Below are 14,200 nucleotides of genomic sequence, written 5' to 3' on the forward strand. Positions count from 1 at the left end.
GAAATATTATGCAATGGTGATATTGAGGAAAAGCATTTGCCTTGGATCTTAAATACAAAGACATCAAAACTAAGCTCTTCAATTGGGACAGAATATGCAGGCATTATTAAGATCCAAGTACAACTCTTTGCGGTCAGAATAGAAACTAACAATAGTCTGAAAAGCAGTGAGTTACTCGAAATATTTTTTATTTCATTTATTACTGACTCCCACCTTGCAACGCCAACACGGCTAGCTGTGTGGGATTGGCAAACCCTAATGAAACACTTTTCCGACAAGAGGAACAAAAACACAAAAATGTTCTGCAGGAAACGATTCACGACAATATTTTAAAACAATTCACAGTTGTCAGATATCTACCCAATGGAGGAACGACAGAATATAATTTTATTCTAATATAATTTTATTCTACAAATAAACGAGGCTGACAATAGCATTTGTCCAACAACTCAGGAACGATTTGAGTGCATGAAGCGTGCAAGGTTGACACCTTCCCAACATAAACCACAGTGGTTATGGTTTCCTGAAATTTTGTGAGATGAAATTAAAAAAAAAATAGCAACCCTATATTCTGCAGTAGATGCCGGGAAAGATCAGGAAATTACTGAAGTCCGATCAGAATCGAAACTAAAGGAAATCCTGGCTGCTCGATTACCAGGACATGATATAAAAATAGTAATATTAGATGAACCCGTGTCCTCTAATGCCGTATGTCATAGCATGGATTAAAGGAAATTAGGAGAAAAAAATGTGATTAGAGATCAACAGTGAGAGTAATATTTCATATCACTGTACATTCAAGCAGTCACTTATCGGTCCCAGTTAAACTATCTGGCGTCTTTAAGTATTCTGATTATTCTTGACCAAACATTGGCGGCCTCTAACATGACTACCGAATAGTAAAACTGGATATCAAACTGTATAATGTGGAGCCTTATTCAATTGCAAAACCTATCCCCAAAGACTTTTGTCCAAAATAACACTGAAATGTTATAAGTAGGCCTAACATTCAAAAACGGATAATTTGAAACTAATGACCAAGTTCTATTAAATATTGTGATGAATTTGAACATAGTCCAACTTATCCGTTGTGCAGTGCTTGCGTGGCCTTCTTAGAAGCCATGAAAAAAGAGGGGTAGACTATTTTTCAAGTTTAATTTGCAATCTGGTTTATTGCATGCTCAGTAAGAACTTGGTACACTGACTTGATTACTTGGACATGCATTTATGAAGAAATTCAAGAAAAAACCCTCCCGGTATGTAGTTGCTGTCCCTCCCTTGAATATATGTGAGCCAACTGAATACTTCTGAACCCCCTAGAATGTATGATGATTGTTGATTTGAAACCCTGTTCCGAATTCCGTTAAATTGTATAAACCAAGGCGCTAAGTGAGGCCTTTTGACGAAGCATGCCCTCACGTGACGGCCGTGAAATTGTGGCACTGCTGCAACATGGCCGCCCCAAATTTCACCAAGAAATTTGCTAACTGTTAAGGCAATTGCAAAAACGTAACACTTCAGTTTAAACGATAAAAAGTTGAAGAACGCAGTTGCAATGAGAACAGTTTTTTTCTTTTTAATTATTACTCATGCAAGCAGTTCCTTGTGCCACAGAGTCTAAAGGGAATGAGAGTTTGGGTTAGTAACAGATTGGCCAAACCAGGAGTATCACCCTCATCATACTTTGCCAGTCGCACAAGCCGGGCCACTGGGCGTTTGTACTCTCGATCGTTGACTCGAACACTGACTACCCTCACTCTCTGGTCATCACCAGGAAATACTTGTGTAAGCGTCCCCACTGACCACCGAGACCTTGGGAGCTGGGGCTCTGCTATCATCACAACAGCTCCCTCCGACAGGTTTTCCTCTTCCCTTTGCCATTTCTGGCGGGTTTGCAGGTTAGGAAGATAGGACCTAACAAAGTGACGCCAAAACTGGTCGGCTAGTACCTGACTGTGCCGCCAATTCCTGGGGCCCTTCAGCTCTCTCTCTTGTCATAGACCACCATTGGAAGTGCTGGATCCCGTCGCCCCATAAGGAGCATGTTTGGAGTTACTGGATCCACGTCAGCAATATCAGAGGAGGCGTATCCCAGAGGTTTTGAATTGAGGATACCCTCAACCTCCACTAGCACTGTGCGAAGAACTGCGTCAGTTACGGTCCTGTCTCCAAGTACTGCCTTTAAAGCTCCTTTGGCTGATCTGACTTCCCGCTCCCAAGTACCCCCAAAATGGGGCACATTGAGGGGGTCAAATTTGAATTTGACCTTGTACTTGGCAAGTCGCTGCACGATATCCAGCTCCATTGCCTTTAAAGTCCGCTCGATTTTTGTCCTGGCCCCCTTGAAATTTGTTCCACAGTCACTAAGAAGTTCAAAGGGAACTCATCTGAAAGAGGCGAAGCGCCTGTAGGCCATCAAGAAGTGATCGGCATCCAGACTCTCTAGAATATCGAGATGCACCGCTCGGGTAGTCATGCATTTGAAGAGTAGCCCCCATCGTTTTTCCTGTCGCCGCCCAATTTTAACTGTCAGGGGTCCAAAACATTCTACTCATGTAGAGTAGAAGGGTGGTTTTTCCAGCCGCAGCTTGCACTCTGGAAGATCTCCCATGCGGGGCACCCTGGGCGTCCCTCGCCAGCGACGGCATTCTGGGCAAGCATGCAAGACTCCCTTGACCATACCGCAAGATCTAAAACCGGTGCCGCAAACTTGATCAGTACCAGCCTGATGACAAAAATAGGCATCAGCATCCTTTATCAAGATTTTTGTGACAGGATGGTGTGGGTCAAGAACAACTGGATGGGGCTCAACCAAAGCAGTGTCTGTTGAGGAAGCCTTCCAACTCTAATCAGCTTGTTAACCGGGTCCAGCTCCGGTGCCAACTCAAGAAGACGACTATTTTGAGACAGCTCCCTATTGGACGAAAGAGCACTGACTTCCTTTAAAGGTCTTGCTCTGTGCCTTCCAAAGCAACAAAATCTCCACCTCATGGGTTTGTTCTGGAGTTAGAGTACCATCCAGCAACTGATCATCTGGGTACAGCTGCCTTCCAACTGCACTGACCAATTCTGTCCAACTTGAAAAGGCTGTAAAGTCAACATCAACCTCTGAGGTAGGCACTGTGAGACCACAGAAGACACTCTTGCTTTCATTTTGTTCAACTATAGAGTTGGCACGAGTTTGTGCCAAGATACATGCACTGTCCTTCTGCCACTCCTCTTGAGGGTCATGAAGCCACCCTAGGCCATTAGCCCATCTGGAGCCTTTCCCTAATTTGGAAACTGGTAAGCCGCGGGTGACATCGTCATCAGGGCTATCCTCACTTCGAACATAGCGCCACTCCATACCCTAAGACAATGTTTGTATCTCAGCTACACGAGTTCCAACGAAAACCTTGAACCTGCATGACTCTGACTGAACCCAACTGAGTACAGTGGTGGAGTCGCTCCACATCAGAGTATACTCAATATCAACTGTAAGAGCCTTTAGGACGACTTGCGCGAGTTTGGCACCAAGGAGAGCCGCAATTAACTCAAGACGTGGCATAGATAGCAGACGCTTTGGCGCTACCCGACATTTGGCTAACACAAAGCTTGTGTGCATCTCTCCAAGGCTGTAAACCGTACGTAAGTAGGCAACTGCCCCATACAACTTCTCTGAAGCATCACAAAAGACATGTAAGAACCTCCTCGCTGTGGTTGTCTCAACAGATGGTGGGGTATAACACCGTGACAACCGTATCTGTGGGATATACTCCAACTCGGTGAACCACTCTTCCCATCTCTGAGTTAAACCAGGATCAGTTACCCTCTGGTCTCAATCCAGCTTTTCTTACCACAAATCATGAACAAGCAACTTGACTCTAGCTGTGAAGGGTGCAATGTTCTTCAACGGTTCAAATTGACTTGCAAGGGCCCTGAGGGCTCTGCGTTTAATCAGCACATTGTGTTCTGGAACCTTGGCTGGGTGATACAGCTCATCACTCTTCCAGTCCCAGCATAGCCCAAGAGCTGGCTCTGGATCGCCCCCCCCCTGTGGATCCAGTGACAGCGATTGTACGTGACGAGTTGAGCAAGCCTCATTGGGAAGACTCTCAAGTATTGTGGGGTGACTACTGGCATACTTCACCATCTCATATCCTACTTCTTCTAAGCATTTGCGTGTGCTCTGGACAAGTTGGGTAGCCTCTTCTTAAGTTTTTCGACTTGTCAGCTGGTTGTCTACGTAGGTCTCTTTCTCTATTGTAGACTGGACTCGTGGATACTGGTCTACCCGGTCCCCAGCAGCTTTCTGAAGGGCAAATGTTGCACAGCACGGACTACATGCAGCCCCGAATGGAAGCACCAACCACTCTATGACAACCCATTTGTCAAGATGTTCATCTTTCCAAAGGAACCGAAACATTCGTCGCTCTTCCGGTCGGAGTCTAACTTAATGAAACATGGCGGATATATCGCCTGAAACCGCCACTCGACCCTGACGAAATCGTAAGAGAACATTCAACAGAGATGGACCCAAGGTGGTGCCGGCAACTAGTTCATGATTGAGGCTTTGGGCTCCAAACTCAAATGAACAATTGAAAACGAGACGGTTTTTCCCACTGCTGTGTACAACATGACATGGAATATACCAACCTCGTAGTTGGTCTGCCAACAAGTCATCAAGCGGTCCAAGAACCCTGACCTGTTTCTGGTCTTGGAGTTTCCGGATGTACGTGCGACAATAATCTTGCAACTCTGAGTTTCCCTCAATCTTCCTCTGGTTTGAGCGGGCCAATGCCAATACTGCTTGTGGGAGACTGGAAGGTGTCTTGTGGTTAGGCTTCCACAAGAGTGGAGTTTCGAGCCACTTCACCCCATCAACTTCAACTTCCCTGGTGTTCTCTTCCAGCATGTTCATGGCAAGCTTGTCAATCCTCGAGCGGGTTACCTGCTTTTCATTTACCTGTGGTAATTTATCAACTGTCATAAATTGCTCCATCAATTGGCTGCTGGTCCGGTTGCTGTGTAGCGCATGATGTGAACAGAATGCCTCGGCCCTCCAAAGTTTTACCAGGGATATGGAGACCTTGGTGACCAAGGACAGTCCAGCCAAACAAGGTGTTTACTGCCACGGGGGAACTACACTTTGGACCACAGCGCACTTCAGATGAAAGCGTGAGTTTGACATGGTCCCCACCAATAAGCACAGACGGTTGAACCCTGTGGGCCGAAAACAATGCTAGCCCTCGTCAGAGAGGCTACTTGTTTTGTAGATCCTCTGCAGACACACTGTAATCAACTGGCTGAACATCTGGGGCGCTGAAAGCACACTGTATACCGACCTTTCACTGTTTCCACGAGCAGAGACTTTGAAGTCAACACATTTTCCCTTCCAGCTGGTGTAACCCATCACAGTGCTGATGCAAAGTTGTTTTTCATGGCCAGGAATATTCAACTTGTCAACAACAGACTGCAGGACCATTGTCCTCTCCGCACATTCATCCAACACGCCAAAGGTGTCAATGCGACCTGAAGGCCCATGCACTGTAAGTGGCACAACTTTGATCAAAACATCACGCATGAAGTCCACTCTAGGGCTAGGTCTTACCCCTGAACACATTACTGCTTCCTTATCTATGGGTTCAGAAAGTTCGTGGAGGCTGGTGCAGTGGTCACCTTCGCATTTTTTACACTTTTTAGGATACACACATTCCTTCTCATGTTTCTTCGCACATTTTTACATCGTTGGTTTGTCTTCAACCACTGCAACTTCTGTTCTCATGTCAGGCCCTGAAATTTTTGACAAGTTTCGAGGTAGTGGCCCAATTCTCTGACTTTGCAATACAAACAGCTAATCCTCTCTGGAGTCATTGCAGATGCATTGCTTTCACTAGGGGCTTTGGTCTCAGTAGCATTCTTCTTTCTGACTGCTGATGCAGTCGCTGCTGACTGAGGACTGGCTTTGGCCATGTAAGATCTGGATGGATACGGTTGGTTGGATGGAGACGTCTTTTGCCCCTGACTCCGCTATTGTGAAAACTCCCTGGGGGACTTTAACTTGTTCGCCTTTTCTAGGAGGATCAAACCAGCTGGGCCAGTCTTCTTCTTTAACCATCGAGTAAGACCATGTACTGTTTATCTCATACCATGGCCTTGATTCCACATTTTGGACAGGAATTCTGAGTGAAGCCTCTCAGGCAATTTTTTGACAAGCTCAGTGGCATAGCGGTGGTGCTTCAGCTCATCACTAAAGTCCAATTTTTCAGCTGCTTCTACAGTTGTGGCCAGCTCATCTGAGAAGTCACGGAGTCCAGACCAATCATTGTACGCAAGGACAGGACGGGCCTCTAGCTGATTGAGTAGGCCTTGGACTATCCGTGCAGGATCCCCATATGCCTTATGCAACTGCTTCATTGTCGCTGCATAGCGGGTTTGTTTCTCTCCCCATTTCTAGAAAAACTAACTACAAACAACTCAGAGATCAAACTGCAAGAGGATGAAGAGAACCTTTAGAACAATTTTAAACAGGTTACAGTATGCTAAACATATGCATAACACAGGACCCCGATTGTGAATCTCAACATCTTGCCTGCAGTGGCTCAATGCACGGTTTTCACTGTGGTGTTGTAATGGACATATCCAAATTGGCACTTGGCCCGGATGACTGCTGAGTATGCGCCGTAGTAGAAACCATTTAAGCATCTGTTGACTTGTCGGGGTGCATCATGGGCAGATGGCATGCCCTACCACAGCAGATACGTCTCATGTACGGAGCCAGGGACGTACGAACTTCTTCACGACTAGCACAAAACAGGATGAACACAAAAACATCCTGCAACCGAAGCAAACGATTGCAACCCTTCAAGTGGCCATGCAGTAGCGAGCTACCACAAAACATTGCTGAGTCCATCACAAGTCACAGTTCAAACTGCACAACGAGCATGCGCAATTCCACGTTGCTAAACACAGGATGACTTGTGATGGGCTTAGTGATGGAGTTGACTACATCCTTAATTTAATAAAATAAATCCCTGCGACGCATTTTCATTTTGTATGAAAATACTTCAGTGATTGTTCTCTAGGCCTGTACAGCTCGTAAAACCCGCAAAAAGTACATCGAAGAACCGTCAGGGTATGGAAGACAAAAAGTGGCCATCTGCTTTTCTGCTTTCAGAAAAGTACAAAAGCAGGTTTTACGTGTATGTAACATGCAATTTTTGACGTTTCTACTTTTCTGCTACCTCAAAAGCAGAATGGCATTTTATTATAGAATGCATTTTTCTACTTTCGGCTTTTCTGCTACTACAAAAGTAGTTTTACTTTTCCTCGTTTTGATGGCGGCCGAAAAGTGAACATCTGCGTTCTACCTGTCAAACAAGGAGGAAAGTGGATTCAATGTTTTGGCGAAAACTGTGAATTCAAATTTTCTGTTTTTATGTGATAACGGAAAAGCAGATTTTACATAGGTGGCCGAAAAGTGGCCATCTGCTTTTCTGTCCTCAGCGGGCAGTGAATGGGGTCATGAACCTGTAGGTTACGACCATTTCCGTTCTGGGGGAGTAAAAACGTATAGAAACCAATACTTAGCTATGCTTTCTGCGGTCCAATCCTATACGGCAGTATCAGTGTCCCTACCGTTCTGACAGCAGAAAAGCAGATGTCCACTTTTCGTCCTCCATAGTCAATAGGCAGGGACTTTGTTTTCCAGACTATTCGATTTTTTTGGGGGGGGTCTTGCCACGTGTCGGCCAAGCCACAACACCTCCCTGCACCAAAATAACACTTCAGAAACAGCCGAAACAGACCTCTGAAAAGGTCCCAAAGGCTGTCATTGAAAACAAAATGGCCCAGATAATGCCTTGTATAAACACATGGGGCCACTTAACACAGAGTCCGACCCGATACCCACACTGACATCATGTTAACAATATGGACTGAGTGACTATTAAGTATACTTCAAGGTTGATTTTGAGGAGAAAGCACAGCTTTTCCAACTCCTAAAAAGATCAGATGTAATAGTACTGAATATTTGTCACCAGCCTGGAAGGAGTTGGCCAGACAGAAGATGAGTTGGAAAGGCGAATGCCGCCTCGTAGATGGCCAGGAACCCAAAACACCAGGTCAGTCCCATGAGGACAGAGATCTCCAGAGCATTTTGGAGGCCTTTGGAGATCTGCTGGGAGCGTGATACCTCTTTGACCTTCAATAGACTGCGCATGACGAAGACAAAGGTAATGATGTTATGGATGAATATGAGACCAATGGGGGTAAGGAGTCCGATATACAGCAACAGGATATACAGGAAACAGCTATTATAAAGAAAAAAAACAGGGCATTCAATATGATTTCAAAGTATGTAAATGGATGTAGGCCTATTTTATTGCGATGTGTTCTTGTAATTTATGCAAATCAAAATAAGACAACAAGAAAGAGGACACTGTAACACATGTATGTTATTGTATATTAAAGGATCAACTTACTAATGGTCGTTGATGAAGTGATGTGTCGCTGCTGCCAAGATAATTGTCAGTACTATCAGCGTGGATCCTAAAAAGAATGGAAGCCGCGGCAGAGTGAAGATTATTTTTGCTAACACTGTTTTCTAACAAATCCACACAAGTATTACTGTTTATCTTTTTTAGCAGTTCTCTTTTACAGGCATCACAATTTCATCTAGATGTCTGTCATTTACTCTGTGAGGGAGAGTGGTTTCGTCATCTCTTTACAGGTGACAGCCCTTTCCAACAACATTTCATGTTATTTGGCCAGTGCGTTCTGCTGTTTAAACTATCTAGCAACAAGTTTTTAGTTTAGTGTTTTATTTTGTTTTTTTATTAATTTGATATTCTATACATATATTTATATATCAATTCTATTTATTTGATATTATTCCATTCCTGTAACTGGCGTTTTTATGTTGTGAGGTGTGGTTAATAAATACAATACAATCTCGATATCTCGCAATCTCGAGGCCGTGTCCGAAACGGGCTTCCAGAGCTACGGTTAGGTTCAATTCTGAAGCATTTTTTAGAAGAAATTTACAAGCATTTGTCTTTCCCCTTTTGTCACCTACTGCCCCTTGTACTGTCTCATGACCACGTCATTACGTTGATGCCTGAGGTGTTGTGCATGCATCTCATATACATCATAAATGATAGTTTTTTTTCTTGCAGGCAGTTGGCTTGGGATCTATATACAACGTTCTGTCAACCAAGCCAAATCTCAACCTGGTATGCCAACTACTGATTTTTTTCTGAAAACTGTCACTGATACTCATGCAGACATTGGCATCACCAGGAATTTTGTTTGTGGGGGGGGGGCTTTTTTCAACTAGGAACTGAAAGTTAACATTAAGAGGGGATCAAGTTTGAGATTTTCCAGTTGGTGATTTCCAGCCCCTTTCGTCTTCTTTTTTCGATTCGTTCACATTTCCCCTTCTTTCACTTTCCCCCTTCTTGTTACCCTTGTGGCTATTTTTTTTTCTGAGGGTCTGCCCCTTTTGGCCTCCCCACAATGTCATTACATTATTTTAACATGTTACCATATGCAGCATTTCCAGTGACCACACCGAAGACAAAACCCTTCTGTTCTCCCCATCAATCATGCTTTGAAACCTCTTTCCACTCTTTCATTTGATAAAAAGTTGGACAACTGCATGTTGCATTGCACTTCACCTGTCCAGTGGCCCTTAAGTCTAACTGTGACCCATTTCATTACCTGACACCTGTCAAAGCTCATCAGCTGTGTTAACGTATGAAAATCTATCAACAAATTGATATACGAGATGTTGTTAGTTGAATATTCTTGAGTTTTCTTAGTACTGTGAATAATGTGTCTCTGTTGGAAATCCTATTTGCAGATTTGCGTGACTTGTCAGTTTTGCACATGGACGGCACTACAATAGATTTTAGCAATGACAGAAATTAGTATGCATCGGTAAACGTTCTGTTAATGGGAAAGTGGTGAATGTGGCAGTGCCGTCTTTGACTCTAGGTAGTACATAGGCCTACATATCCACACTTTTTCGGCAAGAACTCTTATCTCATTTGACTTTTTGTACCCTTTTTCTCCCTTCACTTACCTTTTGTGGAGAATCCTTGTCACTTGGATTGTTATGGATCGTTCTGGCTTGTTAAGCTGTTAGAGCTTTGAGCCAGAGTGGCTCAGTACCTGGTGCACCTGGCTGGTTTGGGAAGGGCCTGAAGTTGGATTTCTTTTATCAGAATTGTTTTAGGTGTCAAGTGATGTGGCCCATTTACAATGAAACTGGCACAGGGTTGTTGCCTCCAATGGTCGATATTTAAGTCATTTTAGTAGTACGTGTACATATCACAAAGTAACCTTCTGTCCCTTGTCCATTAACTGTAAGATTAAACAACATTTGTTATTCATTCTTCACCAGTTAACAACCTACTCTGCCTTGATGCAAGTGAACATGGGCTACTTTGAGACCTTCCTTCGTGAATGCCCCCAGCCATGCTATCCATGGTAAACAGGATTTTATCTTAAGGAGACTTTGAATTAGCTGTAATCTTTTCTTTTCATTCAGAATGAAATTATTTTGGGGTGCAAGGCGGGATTTGGTTTATTACTTAACAAGTGATTGCAGCAGTTCAGACGAATGATACTTGAATGAACAATTGTTCATTATTTTTTTTGTTTTCTAAATTTAGGCGTATTCTCAGGACAAATATTGTGTTGTATACGTGTATCAGCTAATTGGTATAACCCTCTGTTCTGAAATATGACTCAAGCTTTCTAGATTATAAAACTGATCCAGGATATATATTTATGGCAATATGTGAATGCTGCATTTATAGATAATTTGTTTGGATGTAAATGTGTGTAATAGTTTTGTATTTTGGAATAATTGATTCACTTCATTTATTTGAATACAAACAACATTTTATACAATCCAAAAAGCAGCTGGAGTTAAATTTGAAGCACCAATTTTCTGTTACAATTGTAAAGACAGTGCTATAAAAACAGTACTTAATTAGATGAAAAAAGAAAAGAAAATGAAGCCAATGTTGAGGCTGACATGAGCTGAGATGGATTATCGTCGGTTCCATGTCTAAACATTTTCAGGCTTAGATTCGTGCAGGCTCGCAGTGTTAATTTGCGTTAATTTCGTAATTTGATGATTGGGAAATAAAGTTTTGCATGCAAAATTTGACATTAATTATGTATTTGGAGGTAGGCCTATTTTGACTTTATTTAGAGAGATTGATTCATGATCTTTTGGCTCTAAAACGGATCTCAATTGTCGTTTGACTTTAGTGCTATTATTATATAAATTATAATTTTCATCAGGATGAGTTTGAATTTCATATTTTGATTGAGCTATAATATCACTGTGCAATATTGTATGAAAATATGAGAGATTTTATATATAGGCCCTACTAATCAATGACTCGTTGACCCCCGAGATTGGTAATAAAAGAATTAATAGTTGAACAAATGCAGATGGATGGTGTCGATAGCTTTGCTTAGAACAGTCATGGTTAGATCACCTTTTGAAAGACTTCAAAAGATGTGTTTATAATCAAGCAAAATTATCTAACGGTCTCATCACAGGGTGAACCACCTCAAAAAGGCAACTCAAAGGTAATGGTTATTTTCTCCTTAAATAGTTTTCAGAGTTTTTTCTGACATTCAAATTAAATAAAGCTTAGGTCGTTATCCTTCAAAACTGAAGACTTCATTTAAATTTGATGAATGCTTTAAGTAACGTAACTCACTTTTGGTTTTGTCCAACTGTTTACTCTGCATGTGCATGCCATCGTTGAGTAATGTATTATTACACAACTGTTTCGTTCCACACTTCTTTAAAATTAATCTTTAGCTGTATTAACCTTGAAACTGATGCTAGTTTCAGAGGGCGGTGATTGTTAATGGTGAAGTTTCAAGTTACTGAGTTTGTTCCAGAGACACCATAGTCAGGTGAACCCGTACAGTTTACCTCGAGTCAATTTATAGCAAGGTGCTGATCTTATGTACTTCTATCACAGTCTATTAACTGCTTTGAACTATTTCGGGATCTTCTGTTTGTCGATGGAAACTTGTTTCAATATGACAGACCCTTTTTCAGTTCGGTCACCTCATTTTACGGGCCTTTCCAATGACCAGATGCGATAAAGGATATTTAAGGTTTGCAGCACTCGAAGTTTTGGGTTTCCGAGGCCCGCAATCCACTCTTGTAGTTTGCTCAAATTGGAGAGGAAGTCTTTTACAAAACCTGATATGCCAAACGGCTCAAATGTAGCAAATTGGAAGCCTAGTCTGAGTATCACCTGATGACCTAGCTTGTCTGATTTGACACCCTTTGGCAAGATGTTGAAAACCCCAACCGTCAGACTTTTCAATCTGGCATTATCAAAATCCATGTAAATCTATTTCCAGTCAGAATGGAAACGAACTTTAATTTTTTTCTAAAGTGAAGCTACTGGAATTTTTTTAAAAAATATTATTTAGTGTTCCCTTTCAACGCGAACATGGCCATTTCTGCCAAATTGACAACCCCCCACAATTTTCCGACAAGACGGAACACAAAATTGGTTCTGCTGAAAGAAGGGGTTCACTTCAAGTCACAAGAAAATTGTCCCATCGAGGAAACTGTGACGTGTCGGACATCTATCCGTAGAAGGAAATCATAAAAAGGCGAGAAAATTGCGTAGCTTATTATAATAATATTGTAAATTGTTTATTTAATTTTCAAACCAGACTCGCCATAGCACGAACCGTTAATTTGGCCAAAACGTAGGAACGATTCGAGTACATAAAGCATGCCAAGTTGACACTTTGCTAACAGAACACAGTGTTTTTGATTTCCTGAAATAATGTGGGATTAAATCAAAATAACCAACAACTCTGCATTCTGCTGTAGAGCTCCGGAAAGTATGGGAGCCCCGGTCCACAGAATCGAAACGAAAGGAAATTCTCGATTTTAAATCGCTGTGACGTGATATAAAGATGGTAATATTTAATGAAACAATGTCCTCTAGGCTCTAATGTCTTATGTTACACTATGAATTCAAGGAAATAGTACTGACTACTGACCAAACTCCACATCAAACCTCAGCATGTATTCAAGATCTTTATTTCATTGCAAAACCTATCCCCCAAGACCTCTTTGCAAAATATAACTATTGCAAACATATCATTTGAAATTACTGACTAAATTCAATCAATTTTGCTTTTGTGAAAATTTGTACACACATTCCAAGTAACACGCTATGCCGTGTTCTTCTTTTAAGGCCACACAAGGAAAACAAATTGTGCAAACAAATGTATAAATTGCTGTTTCTATTGTTCTAATTGCTCCGTTCATTGCTCAAATTGTTGTTTTTATCGCTCTTTTCATTGTACAAACAATGCTCTTTTTATTGTTCACATTGGCCTTTTTATTTCAGGGGAAGTAAACACCAAACCTACACAGTCCAAAGAGATTTCAACAATAAACGGAGCAATTTGAACAATAAAAAGGCCAATTGAAAAATATGAAGTTTATTTTGAACAATAAAAATAAAAGAGTTTGTTTGAGCAAATGAAAGGAATATATTTGAACAATGTAAAGATCAATTCACACCACAAAAAATCAATTTGAACGCTAAAAAGAACAATTTGAACAATGAAAAGAGTAAAAGAGTAATAAAACGAGTAAAAGAGCAATACATAGAGTAGTTTGAGCGACAAAAAGACCAATTTGAACAATAAAACAATGAAAAAATAAACAATAAAATATACAAATCAGAAGCAGTAAATAGTGTATATTTAGGATATATGGAACGCTTTCACTTGTTTCGTGTCATTTAAAGGTCATCCTTCGCAGAGTCAACATGAATGGTATTTTTGCATCCAAACCCTATGCTTGTCACCAGAGTGACAAATGCTTCGGACAGAAGTTTAATCTAGAGAGGCACATGGAAAATAACCATGTCGAGGAGGAATCAGACATGAATGAAGCTGACGAAAACTCGGATTCTGTTGAGGAGGTCGATGACGAAACCTCAGATTTGGAAGACAATGCCGCCTACCAAGATTGGCTGGCTGAACCCAGAGAAACACATAGGGAGATGAGGGATGAAAAATATGACAAGCACGTCAACGAATTTTCAAGATGTATTTTTGCGCTGGGGAGATGTTAATTATATATAACGGTTTTGCCCTTACCCAACGTATATTAATAATCACTGCTGAGCTTGCGAAAAAAAAATTG

The 14,200-nt window shown here is 41.7% G+C and overlaps 1 protein-coding gene, 1 long non-coding RNA gene and 1 pseudogene across 2 annotated transcripts; 1 reads left to right on the forward strand and 2 right to left on the reverse strand.

Moving 5' to 3' along the window:
- Window positions 1-1,978: 1,978 nt before the first annotated feature.
- LOC147799865 (uncharacterized) lies at window positions 1,979-2,305 on the reverse strand. The gene has a single exon (XM_087133879.1). It carries the CDS (start codon window positions 2,303-2,305, stop codon window positions 1,979-1,981), a length of 327 nt encoding a protein of 108 aa, XP_086990005.1.
- A 4,287-nt stretch (window positions 2,306-6,592) lies between these two features.
- On the reverse strand, window positions 6,593-8,738 carry LOC147799866 (adhesion G protein-coupled receptor G6-like; annotated as a pseudogene).
- A 173-nt stretch (window positions 8,739-8,911) lies between these two features.
- On the forward strand, window positions 8,912-11,443 carry LOC147799867 (uncharacterized). The gene is made up of 2 exons (XR_015424220.1): window positions 8,912-9,212; window positions 10,385-11,443. It is a non-coding gene; the product is annotated as an uncharacterized LOC147799867 (long non-coding RNA).
- Window positions 11,444-14,200: the final 2,757 nt, after the last annotated feature.

The sequence above is a fragment of the Acanthaster planci genome, linkage group LG02, assembly GCF_054643075.1.
Source record: "Acanthaster planci isolate LZ-2023a linkage group LG02, COTS_SCS, whole genome shotgun sequence".
NCBI classification, from domain to species: Eukaryota; Metazoa; Echinodermata; class Asteroidea; order Valvatida; family Acanthasteridae; genus Acanthaster; species Acanthaster planci.

Coding starts and splice junctions, on each gene's coding strand:
- LOC147799865 (XM_087133879.1), bottom strand. CDS start 2,305: ATGGAGCTGGATATCGTGCAGCGACTTGCCAAGTACAAGGTCAAATTC.